This window comes from Balaenoptera ricei, chromosome 19, assembly GCF_028023285.1.
Source record: "Balaenoptera ricei isolate mBalRic1 chromosome 19, mBalRic1.hap2, whole genome shotgun sequence".
Taxonomy (NCBI): Eukaryota; Metazoa; Chordata; class Mammalia; order Artiodactyla; family Balaenopteridae; genus Balaenoptera; species Balaenoptera ricei.
In genome coordinates, this window is record NC_082657.1 from 7631957 (window position 1) to 7647725 (window position 15769).

Genomic DNA, 15769 nt, shown 5'->3' on the forward strand with positions numbered 1-15769 from the left:
TGGGGATGGGGTGTTTGGGATCCAGAGTCCTGAGTTCTCATGCCTGGGCGAAGGAGAGAGTTAGGTATTTGGGGAAGAGAGAGCTGGACTCCTGGGCTCCTGATAGTGATGAAAGCTGGAAACAGGCTGCTGGATCCCTAGCAAGTGTTGGTGCTGGAATTCGGGCTGCCTGGGTCAGGGGAAAATTTAAAGCTTAAGATCAGGTGTTGAAGGGAAGAGTCCATTGGGACGTTGGGTCTGGGTCCTGACTCCTCATTTTGCTTCTCCAGGATGTCTCAGGAGAATGACACATGGAAGAAAGAGTGAGTGGGGGAAATGAGATGGGCAGGGGTGGAGATGGAGGTGCAAGGGGGAACTCAAAGTTTGATTATGCCCACACCTACTCAGCTCTGGTCTCATAATGATGTTTGCAGGTTCAGCACCATTGGCCTTGCAGGAAGGGCCTGGGGGCTTGGATTTCTGGGTCCTACCTAAAGGGAGGGAGCTACAAATGAGGACTCCTGGGTCTGAAAGAAGAAGGGATGGGGGGTTTGAGTCCTGGGACAGGAGGGGCCTGGGGTCTCTGACTCCTGGATTCTAGACAGGCCAGTGCTGTGAGAAAGAGCTTCAGAACTGGTGGAGCAGGCTCGGGTTCTGCCTCTTCTGTGTCCTCACAAATGTTCAGAACCCTAAGGTGGGCAGGGGGAAGAAGGGGAGGGGCTCTTGGGCAACCAGGGTGCCCTGCTTGCTGTCACTATGAACCTGCACCTCTCTCAGGGCCCTGGGGGATGTGCTTGCCGCCATGAGGCTGCAGAAGCTGGAACAGCAGGTACTGTGCCCAGGAATCCTGCCACCCCCGACTCTTCCATCTTCCATACCTCCCCAGAAGCCCCACCCCCAGGACTTGCTCTGGGACTCCTGGTCCTCGTTGGCTCTCTCGGAGCCTCAAGTTTTGCAATTGGGAAATGAGAAAATAGGAATTTGGGATCCTCAAGAAGCAAACCTTGGTGATGAGACTCCAAAATTTCTAAGGAACAAGGGTTCTGGAGAGCAGGACTCCTAGGTCCTGGGGGAGGAGGGGCCTGGGAGCCAGGACTCCTGGATCTAAGGAAGGAATTGCTGAGGGACTGAAGGCCTGGAACTCTCCCACCGATGCAGGACGCCCCTTGCCTCAGGCCCCCTTTCACCCATGTCTTCTGGTCCGGTTCCAACCCTCCCATTCCCGCCCATACACCGTTTTCCCGCTCCCGCAGCGGCGGCTGTTTGAGATGAAGCAGCGACGGAAGCGCCAAGAGCCCCTCATGGTTCAGGCCAATCCTGACGCTTCCCTGCGGCCTCGGCGACCGCGGCAGCGGGAGAAGCGCTTCTCGGGTGACAGCGGTGAGGAAAGGTTCCCAGGGTCGGGCAGGAGCACAGCCCTGGAGGGAGGGGTCTGTGGGAGTGCGGGGCCTAAAGGGCTTAGAGGGGAAGGGCCTGCCGGAGCCCTGGGGCGGGGACTTGTAGAGCCCGGGAGCGGGGCCTGACAGAACCCTTGGGTGGAGCCCAGGAGAGCCTGAGTGCAAGGCCTGTGAGGGCCCAGGGGCAGAACCTGTGAGAGTGCGGGGGCGGGGTCAGGGAGAGCGCGGGTGCGGGTGGGGCCCGAAAGAGTCCTGTGATTGGGCTTGTTAGAGCTCTGGGGCGGAGCCTGGGGGAGCCGGGGACCGCCCAGAGAGTGCTAGGCCGGGGCCTGGAAAAGCTCCGGGTTGCAGTTAGGCAGAAACCTCACTGCTGAAGTAGGCAAAGCCCGAGGGCCGGGACTGGGTTATTTAGAGCCGAGGTACTGGAGAGCCCGCGTGGGATTGTTTACTCGCGGAATCGAGACAATTTAGCGGTAGGGCTGTGCTTGTTTGAGTCTTGGGACGGAGTTAGGGTTCTGAGTGGGTCTCGGGGGTTTGGGTGGTCAGTCAATCAGGGACGATGTCTCGGAGACCAGTGAGGAGGCGGATCTTCTCAGATGACCGGAATTTGTACATCGTGTTAATGGGCCTCGCCGCACCTTCTCCCAGGCCCCGGGAACCCTTTCCTTCAGGAGAACGTGCCAGAGGCACATCTGCACCCTGGTGCCCGCAGTGTCCTGAGCACCGTGAGCTGCGGTGGAGATGGCAGTGGCGAGCGTGGACCCCTGGTATCGCCGACAGAAGCAGGTAATCTCAAATCCTTGGGCCGCCTATACACTAGAACTCCACTCCCACTAGAGCCCAGGAGTCTGGAACCTCAGTCCTTGCTCTCCAAAGGACCCCCAGGGGCCCCGTTATCCTTCACACCAAGGAGTCCAGGTCCCGAACCTTCTCCCTCTCCAACACGCAAGAATCTGTATCTCCAGCCCTCTCCTTCCCCAGTATTCAGAAATCCCAGTCTCCAGACCCCCTCCCTATCCTGATTACCAGACAGTTCCGATCTCGAGTTGGAGGAAGTCTCCGTGGAGTATGTTCCTTCCTCACCACCTCCTTATGAAGAGCCTCCGGGGACTCGGCGCAGGGGTTGGCCAGCCCGCCAACGACCTGGTAATTTCTGGGACATTGGGTGAAATCTGGCCCCCTGGTCTATGTGGCAAATCCTCCCCCTTTTTGGTAACAGCTTTGTTGAGATATATCTCACATACTATACAATTCACTCATTTAAAGTTTACAATTCCATGGTTTTCAGTATATTTACCAAGATGTGCAACAATCACCACAGTGAATTCTAGAACATTATCATCACCCACAAAAGAAAGCCCTATACCTTTTATCAGTCAACTCCCCCCCCCCCCAGTTTCTCCCAGACCTAAGTAACCACTAATCTAATTTCTGTATCTTTAGATTTGCCTATTTTGGATATTTCTATATTCATATATAGAATAATACAGTATATAATCGTTTGTGATTGGCTTCTTTTGCTTAGCATGCTTTCAATGTTCATCTATGTTGTAGCATTATCAGTATTTCATGCCTTTTTTTTTTTTTTAAATATGTCATTTGTGATAATATTTCTAGTTTGTTTTGGGGTTTTTTTGTTTCAATTTGCCTCAAGACAATTTTACACTATAATAATATCATCTTTTTTTTTTTTTCCATATACCTCCTGCCTTCACACAGGCATAGCCTCCTTTATTACCAACATCCCACTCCAGAATGGTATTTTTGTTACAGTTGATGAACCTACAGTCACACATCCTTATCAAAGTCTGTAGTTTACATGAGGGTTCATTCTTGGTGCTGTACATTCTGTGGGTTTGAATGAAAGTCTAGTATAGTAACCATTATACTATCATCCAGAGTATTTTCAGTGCCTTAAAAATCCTTTGTGGTTTGCCTACTCATCCCTCCCTTCCCCATACTTTTTTTTTTTCTTCACACACACACACACACACTGTATTTTATTTTTACAAGAGATAAATAGACTGACACCAAGCATTGTACATGGATGACCACAAAAAAAGCAACAATGATTGCAATTACCAAACATGAAACACACTCATACTATGTCATAATATTGACATTCAGTCCAGTAATCCTCCACTGTAACAGCTCCTTTAATTTGCAGTGAAAATTGATTTGTATATTCTTTGCCTCTGAGTCCTTGTGGGATTTTTTTTTTTTTAATTCAAACAGAAAGTCACAAAAATTATACTCATCCTCATCAGTTCACTCAGTCCCATGTAATTAATTTTTTTTTTCATCTTGATCTTTTGTTAGCACTTTTATGAGTTCATCAGTTTTTCATTAGAGTTCTGAAAATGCTTATTCATTCAGTTCAGCCGTACAGTCAGTTACCAGAAACCTGTACTTGTCAGAATCTTTTCCATGAATTTCTTGAAGATGAAACCCTTTTATAGGAACATATTTGCAAAAGCATCAGAGTACACCCAGAACTGTCTGTAAATGACAAAAGACTTAAAAATGACCACGGTTAAAGATTTGATGAAAGTTCATAATAATGCAGTTGAAAAGAAAATTAGTTACTTCTGAGATATACATTTTAAAGTAATAACTAGGATTATGACTTATAACATTATACCAGAACATATAAGATTTTTAGAAATTTCATGTAATGTCTGAAACATTTATATTAACATATTTCCATACAAATAACCCAATGAAAGTTTAGTATTAGTTGTTTTGTTTGTTTGCTTTTTAAACTGCAGGTTCTTATTAGTCATCAATTTTACACACATCAGTGTATACATGTCAATCCCAATCGCCCAATTCAGTACACCACCATCCCCAACCCACCACAGTTTTCCCCCCTTGGTGTCCATATGTCTGTTCTCTATATCTGTGTCTCAACTTCTGCCCTGCAAACCGGCTCATCTGTACCATTTTTCTAGGTTCCACATACATGCGTTAATATACGATATTTGTTTTTCTCTTTCTGACTTACTTCACTCTGTATGACAGTCTCTAGATCCATCCACGTCTCAACAAATGACTCAATTTCGTTCCTTTTTATGGCTGAGTAATAATCCATTGTATATATGTACCACAACTTCTTTATCCATTCGTCTGTTGATGGGCATTTAGGTTGCTTCCATGACCTGGCTATTGTAAATAGTGCTGCAATGAACATTCGGGTGCATGTGTCTTTTTGAATTACGGTTTTCTCTGGGTATATGCCCAGTAGTGGGATTGCTGGGTCATATGGTAATTCTATTTTTAGTTTTTTAAGGAACCTCCATATTGTTCTCCATAGTGGCTGTATCAACTTACATTCCCACCAACAGTGCAGGAGGGTTCCCTTTTCTCCACACCCTCTCCAGCATTTGTTGTTTGTAGATTTTCTGATGATGCCCATTCTAACTGGTGTGAGGTGACACCTCATTGTAGTTTTGATTTGCATTTCTCTAATAATTAGTGATGTTGAGCATCTTTTCATGTGCTTCGTGGCTGTCTGTATGTCTTCTTTGGAGAAATGTCTATTCAGGTCTTCTGCCCATTTTTGGATTGGGGTGTTTGTTTCTTTAATATTGAGCTGCATGAGCTGTTTATATATTTTGGAGATTAATCCTTTGTCCGTTGATTCGTTTGCAAATATTTTCTCCCATTCTGAGGGTTGTCTTTTCATCTTGTTTATGGTTTCCTTTGCTGTGCAAAAGCTTTGAAGTTTCATTAGGCCCCATTTGTTTATTTTTGTTTTTATTTCCATTACTCTAGGAGGTGGATCAAAAAAGATCTTGCTGTGATTTATGTCAAAGAGTGTTCTTCCTATGTTTTCCTCCAAGAGTTTTATAGTGTCCAGTCTTACATTTAGGTCTCTAATCCATTTTGAGTTTATTTTTGTGTATGGTGTTAGGGAGTATTCTAATTTCATTCTTTTACATGTAGCTGTCCAGTTTTCCCAGCACCACTTATTGAAGAGACTGTCTTTTCTCCATTGTATATCTTTGACTCCTTTGTCATAGATTAGTTGACCATAGGTGCATGGGTTTATCTCTGGGCTTTCTATCTTGTTCCATTGATCTATGTTTCTGTTTTTGTGCCAGTACCATATTGTCTTGATTACTGTAGCTTTGTAGTATAGTCTGAAGTCAGGGAGTCTGATTCCTTCAGCTCCGTTTTTTTCCCTCAAGACTGCTTTGGCTATTCGGGGTCTTTTGTGTCTCCATACAAATTTTAAGATGATTTGTTCTAGCTCCATAAAAAATGCCATTGGTAATTTGATAGGGATTGCATTGAATCTGTAGATTGCTTTGGGTAGTATAGTCATTTTCACAATGTTAATTCTTCCAATCCAAGAACATGGTATATCTCTCCATCTGTTGGTATCATCTTTAATTTCTTTCATCAGTGTCTTATAGTTTTCTGCATACAGGTCTTTTGTCTCCCTAGGTAGGTTTATTCCTAGGTATTTTATTCTTTTGGTTGCAATGGTAAAGTTTCCATAATTTCTCTTTCAGATTTTTCATCATTAGTGAATAGGAATGCAAGAGATTTCTGTGCATTAACTTTGTATCCTGCAACTTTACCATATTCATTAATTAGCTCTAGCAGTTTTCTGGTGGCAGTTTTAGGATTCTCTATGTATAATATCATGTCATCTGCAAACAGTGACAGTTTTACTTCTTCTTTTCCAATTTGTATTCCTTTTATTTCTTTTTCTTCTCTGAATGCCGTGGCTAGGACTTCCCGAACTATGTTGAATAATAGTGGTGAGAGTGGACATCCTTGTCTCGTTCCTGATCTTAGAGGAAATGCTTTCAGTTTTTCACCGTTGAGAATGATGTTTGTTGTGGGTTTGTCATATATGGCCTTTATTATGTTGAAGTAGTTTTATTTCTTAATATTCTATTGTGGTGACATTTCCTTTTATTCTCACGACATGACCAACGATTTCAATAACAGGACTCTGGGTTGTCACCCCAAACTCCGCTCCCTCCTCCCATTTTAGTTCCCCAGTCTCCCGGATGCTCTCTCTGGGACAAGGGAAAGAGAGGACTCTAACCCCTCCCTGTCCTTAGATCCAGAGCAGTCAGAGACTTCTCAGCTTGTATAGACCCCTGTGCACATGGGGGAGGAGGAGGACCTGGCAAGTGAGGTTGATGAGAAATAAGTAGGGGTCAGAAACCCAAGAGTTCTGGCCTTTTCCAGCTAGCACTGATGACCTTGTCCCGAGCTCCTGGGACCCACGTGTCCTGAGCTCAGTCTTCTTCGGGCTTCTTCCACCCCTTAGGGGGCAGTGCTGAGGACGAGAGCGAATCCCAGGATGTTGGAGATGAATACGAGGTGCCCACTCCGAGACCAAACCCTGGAATGGATGTTGTCGGGGGCCATGGAGACTTGGCCTCCAACAAGGTGGGAGGTGGCACAGGCAATAAGGATATAGGAGGAGGAGGGCTAGTTTCGGACTCTAGGGGGGACGGGACTCTAAAATTCTGCAGCCCAGTCAAGGGCCCTTTTTACTGGTGAGTGGAACCTGTTATGTTTGTGCTAGCAGAGGCTCTATGGGTGCACCATTTATTGAGTCAGTCTAGAGGATTTGAATTGATGTGAGCATATACATTAAAACCCAGCCCCTCGAAAGGCAGCGAGCTTTGGAGAGGGTGAGAAAGGGGCAAATGACACTCACTTTGCTACTGATGAAAGTGAGATAGTTTCAGTTGAGTAGATCTGGGCGGTACTATATGTTATCTAGACCCAATGAACATTGGTATTAGAGGAATGGGCAGTGCTTTCAAAGGGATTCTCCAATCGGTAGGTGGAATGGGTGTGGCTGCAGAGGGATGCTAATGGTGCTGGCCAATCAACACATGAAGAGGGCTTGGCGGGGTGGGCCCCTTGAACGTACTGGCCAATCAGCAGGTGGCTGAGATGCTTGACCAATAGAAAACTGGGTCGAGAGAGGGCGTAACCCTGAGCTGGGGTGGCCAATCGCTAGTTGGCAAGGCGGGGGGAGGGCGGGTCTCGGCTGTCCCTCAACTTGAACTTGGCGCGTGGGCTAGGGCGAAGACCTGGAAGAGAAGAAAGAGGAGTTGGAGTCTACAGTGAGGAACTCCCCGTGGGCGGCCGACGAGGAGGTGTCCGAGGCCCCGGAAGGCGCGGGCGGCGCGGGCAACAGCGATGTGGGGAGCTCGCTCCGCTCGCCTCCCTGCGCCCCAGGCCCTCGGCTGGGCGAGGACATGGAAGCGTATGTGCTGCGGCCAGCGCTGCGCGGTCTCACGGTGCAGTGTCGCATCAGCCGCGACAAGCGCGGGGTAGACAAGGGCATGTTCCCTTTCTACTATCTCTACCTGGAGGCGGCCGACGGCCGAAAGGTGCGGTCTGGCAGCCTCGGAAGCAAGTCCCACCTCCCAAGGGCAAGTCCCGCCCCTTTCTGAGCGAGGTCAAGACTTAGGCGAATCCAGGCCTTGCTCGTCATTGAACTAGGAATAGTCAGCTCCAGCGCCAAGTCCTGCCCTTCACAGCACTAGGCTTCTTTCCTCTCAGAGCCCGATAGGCCCTCCCCGTCCCATAATATAGCCCTGTCCACTCTCGAGTTGGGCCCGCCTTTCTCAAAGCTAGGCCACGCCCTGTTGGGAGGTCCCAAGCCCCACCCCTTACAGACCCTCGTGAGGTACTGGCCCCATCTTTGTCGATCCAAGTCTGGCCCCTCAATGAGCCTTCTGTGTTATCAGGCCCCACCCAATCCTGGGACAGGCCCCGCCTCTCAGGAGCCAAGCCCCTTCCTTCGTGGATTTTCCACCCATAGCCAAGCGACTCCCCTCTCAGTCTGGCCATTCCTCTCTCAAGTGTGGCCGCTTCTCCTCAATTACTCATTCTCTCCCAGAAAGAGGCTTTTCCCCAACTCAGTGCCAGACCTGGTTTTTCCCAGATGAAACACGTACTGAAGTCCTGCTGCGATGTTCCAAGTGAGGCTCTTCCCTGTTCTCCAAAGCCAGGCCCTGCCTGCCAGTCAGGCTGGCCCCTGCCTGGGCTCAGCCCCAACCCTGCACCCAATGGCCGAAGGAATAAGGGGGAGATACTAAGATGTGAAATGAAGCTCCCCATTCAGGACCCAGCTGATGACTTCCTTCAGTGAGAACCGCATCTCCCAGCAAGCCTTGGGACGCTTATTGCTCCATTACCCTTTCTTCTGTCTTGGGGACATGGTGTTTCCTTGCTTTGGACCCCTCGCCCTAGCCAAATACCAGAAATCGATTCTAATGGGCTGTTTCTCACATCCACAGTACTTCCTTCTGGCTGGGCGCAAGAGAAAAAGGAGCAAAACCTCTAATTACCTCGTCTCCCTGGACCCCACAGACCTATCTCGGGATGGGGACAATTTTGTGGGCAAAGTCAGGTGGGCAGAGTCCTGATGTGTGTGATAAAACAGGTGGCAGAGGGCCAGGGGTTGCGGGGGGGGGGAGGGGACAATTGAACTACATTTCCCAGCGGGCTGTAGAGTACAAGTTCCACCTGCCCTAGAACTTTTTCTCTTGGGGACTGATGGGTTTTGTAGTTCTTCAAGTTGCAACCCTGGGGTGGTTGGGAATAGAACTGAAGGCTTTGGAGCAGGGACTGGCATTTAAGACATTTGACTTCTTGAGAGACACGGGGCTGGCATTCCTAAGTTCCTGTGGGAGAAGAGAGCTGGGATATGTGAGTTCTTTTGTCTTGGAAGAGCGTTCCTAAAGGGCCAAGGCAGGAGGCTAAAATCATGGCTCACCAAAGAAAGAGAGGGGGCTGGGACTAGATACATGGAACATAGAACATGAGTCTTTTGTAGAGGATTGATCGGAAGAGTTCATGAGATGACATGGGAAAGCAGTTAATGTAAAACAGGAATAATTATTATTTTTATTCTGACCACTTCCCTCCTGGAGCAGATCTAATGTCTTGGGCACCAAATTCACCATCTTCGACAATGGGGTGAATCCAGAAAGGAAGAATTTTGTCCCAGAGACTGCTCGGATCAGGGAGGAGCTGGGGGCTGTGTGTTATGTGAGTGTCTGGGAGACGAGAGAGAGTGGAGCAGGACGGTGGGGAGGGAGAAAGAAGCAGGCCAAATGGAGCATACTACCCTCAGGAGACCAACGTCTTGGGATTCCGAGGGCCCCGGAAAATGACTGTGATCATTCCAGGAATCGACGCCCAGAACCAGAGAATCAGTGTCCAGCCACAAAATGTGAGTCCGCCAAGGTTGAGTGTCTCTGGGTCAATGGGGAGGAAGGCCTGGGGGACCGGCCATAGGTCCTAAGGGGAGAGGGAGCCGATGGATTGCATAAGGTCATATATGAAGCCGGGAGGACTTTGTCAGACTTATGTTTCTCAGGAAGGAGCGCCTAGGGACTCAAAATTCTGCGTCTGGAGAAAAAAAGCTGGTTGGTAGTTGGTTAACCACGTCCCCTACTTTACCCTCTAGGAACAGGAGTCGCTACTGAGTCGCCTCCAACGGGGGGCCAGCCATGGGCTGGTCCTGCTGCAAAATAAAGCCCCATCGTGGAGCGACGAGAGCGGCGCCTACGTGCTCAATTTTCATGGTCGCGTCACTAGAACCTCGGTCAAGAACTTCCAGATCATGCATCCGGATGACCGTGAGCTCCTAGGAACTGGTTTACCTGGGCAAGGGAGCAGGACGAGAACTACTTCTCCCATTAGCACTTGAGCGTTTTTCTAGGCAGGGCCGACTCCACGCTATTGCAAAGCCTATTGGGAAGTGTAGTTTACAAGGCCCTCTGCCATGTAAACTGCACTTCCGGAGGATTCCGCGCATAGTGAGGGCGCCGCACAGCCTCTCGGGAGTCGTAGTTCTCGCGGCTCAGAGGCCCGCGGCAGGGAAATGACACCCGCTCCTCTTAGTTCCTGACTTCCTTCTCAGCGGACTACCTGGTGCTCCAGTTCGGTCGCATAGCCCCAGACACGTTCACCATGGACTTCCGCTTCCCACTGTGTCCGCTCCAAGCCTTCGCCATCTGCTTGTCCAGTTTCGATGGGAAGCTGGCATGTGAGTAATTCAATGAAATACTCTCATCAGCTTGTGTGCCTGCTCATTTGGAGAAAGGGCCCCAGCGTGCCTTCTTTTGCACCAGTTTACTAATAACCAACACTTATTAGACGCCGCCTGGGTGCCCCGTCCTGTGCTCTAGGCAGTGGGCTGTTCGGCAGCACTTGCTCTCCTGAAATCACAGTCCGATCATGGGGAATGGGTCTTAAACAACAAAAAAATCAAAATGCTCATCTGCTATGAACGAGGAAGGCACACAAGTTGTCTGGGTCAGAGCAAGATATCTCTTTAAAAAATCTACATCTGAAGAATCACAAGGAGCTAGCTGAGCCAGAGGGGTCAGGGACGGGAACAGACAGTAGCCACAGCTCATACAGAGGTCTTAAGGTGGAAGGGGGCTTGGTCGGTTTGGGAATGAAAGGATAGTGTAGCAGGAGCCTGGGGAACCAATGGGGAGGGGCAAGGTATGAGGCTGGATAGGGTGCAGGACGTTTGGGCCACTTTAAAAAAAAATTAACTAATTAATTAATTTTATTTATTTATTTTATTTTTTATTTTTGGCTGCGTTGGGTCTTCGTTGCTGTGCGCCGGCTTTCTCTAGTTGTGGCGAGCAGGGGCTACTCTTCGTTGCGGTGCGTGGGCTTCTCATCCCGGTGGCTTCTCTTGTTGCGGAGCACGGGCTCTAGCCACATGGGCTTCAGTAGTTGTGGCACGCAGGCTCAATAGTTGTGGCGCACGGGCTTAGTTGCTCCATGGCATGTGGGATCTTCCTGGACCAGGGGTCGAACCTGTGTTCCCTGCACTGGCAGGCGGATTCTTAACCACTGCGCCACCAGGGAAGCCTGGGCCTTTTTGTTTTTTTCCAAGCCTCTGTTGTTTTTTTTTTTACTCTTTAGTTCTTCTTAACATCTTTTTATTATTATTTATTTTTTGGCTGTGTTGGGTCTTCGTTGCTGCGCACGGGCTTTCTCTAGTTGTGGTGAGTGGGAGCTACTCTTTGTTGCGGTGCGCGGGCTTCTCATTGCAGTGGCTTCTCTTATTGCGGAGCATGGGCTCTAGGTGCGCGGGCTTCAGTAGTTGTGGCACGTGGGCTCTAGAGCACAGGCTCAGTAGTTGTGGCGCATGGACTTAATTGCTCCGCAGCATGTGGGATCTTCCTGGACCAGGGCTCGAACCGTGACCCCTGCATTGGCAGGCAGATTCTTAACCACTGAGCCACCAGGGAAGCCCCCCGGGCCACTTTTGTTTGAACTGCTGTGAAGAGTTCTAAGCTGGTGAGGTAAAGTAGGATTAGTAGTTGAAGACACCCCTGAGAGTGAGAATAAATACTAGCCAACGCTTATATGTTATTTGACAAACATTGTTTTAATTATGACTTCCTTTGGGGCCTTACAAACTTATAAGGTATGTGCAATTGTTAGCCGCATTTTACAGATAAGGAAACTGAGTCTATGGACACAGGATTTATAAATGTGAAATCAGGCCCACTCATAAATGCGAAAGCCTTGAGGAACTCAGCACATCTGCCAGTAGGAGGATGAGTCTTTGTATTACAGGGACACACAGAAAACTGGAGCTTAACTCTTTTTTGGTGAGTCCAGTTCCCAGCCGCCTTGGGGAGATAACTGTCCGGGGTTTAATCAAATTTAGGTGGAAGCCAAAGAAAAACGACAAAACCCACCCGTCCTTAGTTCAAAAGAAGCCTCGGAATGGGAAGAGGCAAATTCAAGGGATGATGGGAAATGTAGTTTATCCTCTATTGAGAGGCTCGCCTTTATGCTGTTCCCCCGCAACTGTTTTGGGGACCCAGGAGTAGTGGATGGTGTCAGTTCAGACACACACGGAGACGCTGCTCACTATGAAAAGCTTTATTCCTTATATAAACCAACACTTAAAAAAATAAATAGTTAATAACACGAAAACTACTTCATCTTAGCCACGCCCCCCACTGAAGTCCAGGCAAGGAGACACACAGGGAGGAGACGGAGAGGCCAGAATGTGGCTCAAAGGCGTGGTCTGCATGGGCGACATGGGTAAGGTCGGGGTAGGGGCAGGTATGGTGGCCAGAGAAGTGGGAGGGTTCCTGAGGCGTGCCCAGGCCCTGGCCCGGGCGGCAGGGGTAAGGTAGGGACCCAGCTCCTCTTGGGCTTGGGCGATGCGTCGGGCAAAGCGGCTGCGATCCCGGGCGAACTGCTCCCAGGGGCCTCTGCGGGCAGCCTGGGCGGGTCCCGCCCAGACAGCCAGGAGATGGACGGAGACCTTCTCAGAGAAGCGCACCTGGAGATGGACCGGCACAGACATGGGGAGACACAGAGATACAGACACAAGATACAAACGGCCACAGGTTGGGGGGTGTGGGGAGAGAGAGAGAACCAAACAAAAATTAGTTGCACAACAACGCTTGTTATCTGGCTAGTCATTCACCTGCCCTCGGATCCTCCGTCTGACTCACTGAAGATGGAGGTAGTTCCCTGGGGTTGACATCAGTGCAGCTGCTCCTCCCTCCCACAAGGGCCCAGCCTCTTGCAAAGGATTGCATTACAGTGAACACAGCCGTCCCAACGGAGCTCACATGCAACCCTCTGCAACACGGGGGACCCAGGAATCGGGGCCTCCAGCCCTTTGGCCCCCAGGCCCAGGAGTTCCAGTTCCCAGCCCTCTCCTCGCTAACCTCACGAATCTGAGCCCTCAGCACCCACCTTTCTGGTCTTTAGGGGAGGCTCAGGGTCCCGATGCCTGGTGGGGGTTTCTGCAGACTTGAGCCGCGTTTGCAGACGGCGGGGCAGCGGAGGAGGAGCCCAAGGAGGTGGGGCCTTCTCTCCAGGTAAATAGATGGCCACTCGGAAGGGGCAGGGCTCAGCTTCTCCCCACTCTGTGGCAGCTTCCCCTCCCTCTGCTTCCTCTCCAGGCTGATATATCCGGTCCCTGAAGAGGGCACTCTGGGCCTGAAGGGAGGGACTTGGTTCCAAGTCAGCTGCTTCTGATTCACCGTCTTCATCCTCATTCTCATCCTCACACTCACTTTCCTCCTCTGTGTCCTCTCCTGGTCGGTACACCCAGGCCCTCAGGAAGGCACTTGTGGGTGGGATGGAAGAGGAGGCCTCAGCCTCTCCTGCATCACGGTCCTCCTCCTCCTCTTCTTCCTCTGTGATCACACTGGATTGATGCTGCCAGGTCCTGAGCGGGGGCCTCTGGGCTAGAATTGAGGAGTGTGGCTCTGGGTCAGCCTCTCCTTTCTCAGCTTTTTTGGCCTTCTCCTTCTCAGGCTCCCCTCCTGAACAGCACTCCCGGGCCCTGAGGTGGGAGCCTGCAGATGAGGGGCAAATGGAGGTCTTCGTGGCCACTTTAGTCTCTGTTCTTTCTTCCTCTGTGGCTCCATCCACGGGGCAGCACACCCAAGCTCTGGGCTTGGATCCCAGAGCTAAGGGAGAGGTAGATGTTCTAGGAGCTTCTTTATTTACAGCTTCTTCATCCTCCTCCTCCCCCTCCTCTTCCTCCACCCCTGGACAACACTCCCAGTGTGATGGAGGAAAAGAGAACGTGATCACTTCTTTATCTTCAGTAACCCCTTCTTCCTTAGATTCCTCCTCCCCAGGAAGGTCTTGCAGGGATGTTACCAGAAGGCTGGGGGACAGGGGAGCAGGCTGGCCATCCCTAAATTCACTTCCCTGCTCTCTAGGGACACTGGTTGCTTCTTCCCTGCCATACTCTTCGTCATCATCATCTGAAAGTCCCCAGCCTTCAAGAAGAGAACACTTGGTTTCCAGGTCAGGGCAGGCCCCCCGGGATGCTTCTCCATCCTCCTCAGCTGCTCCACTGTCTCCAGTCTCCTCTTGAGGGTGCCTGACCTTGGGGGCATGGTGAGTGGCCAGAGAAGCCTTAGCTTCTCCCTCCAGGACAGCTCTCTGATCTGTTCTGGTTACTGCTTCCACCAACCAGGTCTCTGGAGATCCTGGGCCTCTCAGGTGGCTCCAGGCCCGGCTGAGAAGGCCCACCAGCGGGGACAGGAGATAGAAGGGGTGGGTATCCCTCCAGGGGGCAGGCTGATGGGGCACTTGGCCTGGGGCCATCTGTCTAGACTGGGAAAAAGGGAGAAAAAAAAGGAATCAAGTTTAGAAGCCATTTAGGAGATAGTATCAGAGGATGACCTTGAGTCATAGCAACGGAAATAGTAACAAATAGCAAAGTAACAAATAGAAACAGGAGAGTCCCCGCCCCACATTCCTTTCCGATCCCAGCCACTCCCATCTCTGTCCCTTGTTTCGCCACCTCCTCTCTCAATACCCAAGAGTTTGGGTCCCCATTCTCTCTGTCCTTAGCTCAACAAGCCCCTAGCCCCATCTGCTCTCAGACCCATAAGTCCTAGCCCCAAGAAGAGAGAACACAGGTCCTCTACTTGCTTCTCGTGGGGACAAAGTCCTGGTCCCTGCTTCTCACACCCTCCTGAGGATTGACAAATCATACCCCCATCACCCTCCTCCCTCGGAGACTCAAAAATTCCGATCCCCAGATGGTTCCTTCATTGGGGACCCAAGAGCCTGGCTCCCAGACCCCTCCTCCGTCTGGCTCAGAACTCCAAGTTCCCAATTCCTTCTGCTTCCTAAGTCCGAGCCCTGGGGTCCGTCCCACCCCTCCATACACAAGAGTTCAGGTTCCCAGGCCCTCCTTAGGACCCAGGAGTCCGGGCCCCGAACCCTCCTATTTCGGAACCCAGAAGTCTGAGCTCCCTCCTCATAACTGACCAGCAGTCTGATCCCAGCTCCCAAATCCCTGGGGACCTAGGTGTTCCGACCCCCCAACTCACCGGCTCGGGACCGTGAGTCACCCTGGGGGGAGGAGCGCCTGCTGGGGTTGCCACAAGCGATCACAGGTTCGGACGGCTCGGGAGGCCAGCGCGTTCATCTCGCCCTCCGGCGTTGGGCTCGGGGACTCAAGTTGTCACCGACTGCTGCAAGTGCTATCGCGACAAAAGGCCGCGGGATCGTGCCGGGAGACGCATAAAGACAAACAAGTGGGATACTGAACGGGTTTGCGCTGACGCTACCCGCGGGGTTTTTATAGGCTAACGCAGCCGGACGTGCTAACGTCAAGAGGGGAGGCGGGGTTTCGAAACGTAAACGTGAGGATCTGAGCGGAAAACAAGGTTGGACTTCTCGCGGAGAGTCCCGGCTTTGTGACGTCATGGCGGCGGCGGCGCTTCCAAGCGTGGCCACGCCCCAAGCAAGCGAGCTGTCACTCAAACACGTGAACTGCTTAAGCAGTGAGGGAGCTCGCTTAACCCCTGTTCCAGGCAAATGCCTCTCCCCTATTTAACCAGCAGGCCCCAGTCTAGCGTCTCCCACTTTCCCATCCG

General features: G+C 50.6%; 2 protein-coding genes across 3 annotated transcripts; one reads left to right on the forward strand and one right to left on the reverse strand.

Moving 5' to 3' along the window:
• Positions 1-781: 781 nt before the first annotated feature.
• On the forward strand, positions 782-10445 carry TULP2 (TUB like protein 2). The gene is made up of 11 exons (XM_059905452.1): positions 782-808; positions 1233-1359; positions 1998-2162; positions 2406-2522; positions 6667-6788; positions 7436-7747; positions 8660-8772; positions 9299-9413; positions 9499-9597; positions 9835-10006; positions 10291-10445. The coding sequence occupies exons 1-11, from the start codon at positions 782-784 to the stop codon at positions 10422-10424; spliced, it is 1503 nt and encodes a 500-aa protein (XP_059761435.1). The 3' UTR covers positions 10425-10445.
• A 1824-nt stretch (positions 10446-12269) lies between these two features.
• Positions 12270-15455, reverse strand: PPP1R15A (protein phosphatase 1 regulatory subunit 15A). Of its 2 annotated transcripts, none has more exons than XM_059904936.1 (3): positions 15221-15455; positions 13116-14490; positions 12270-12693 (listed from the first exon to the last, which is right to left on the reverse strand). In XM_059904936.1, the coding sequence occupies exons 2-3, from the start codon at positions 14484-14486 to the stop codon at positions 12349-12351; spliced, it is 1716 nt and encodes a 571-aa protein (XP_059760919.1). In that variant the 5' UTR covers positions 14487-14490; positions 15221-15455; the 3' UTR covers positions 12270-12348. The 2 variants fall into 2 exon arrangements, with proteins under 2 accessions (XP_059760919.1, XP_059760918.1); XM_059904935.1 differs by having other exon boundaries at positions 13116-14495.
• Between the last annotated feature and the right edge of the window lie 314 nt (positions 15456-15769).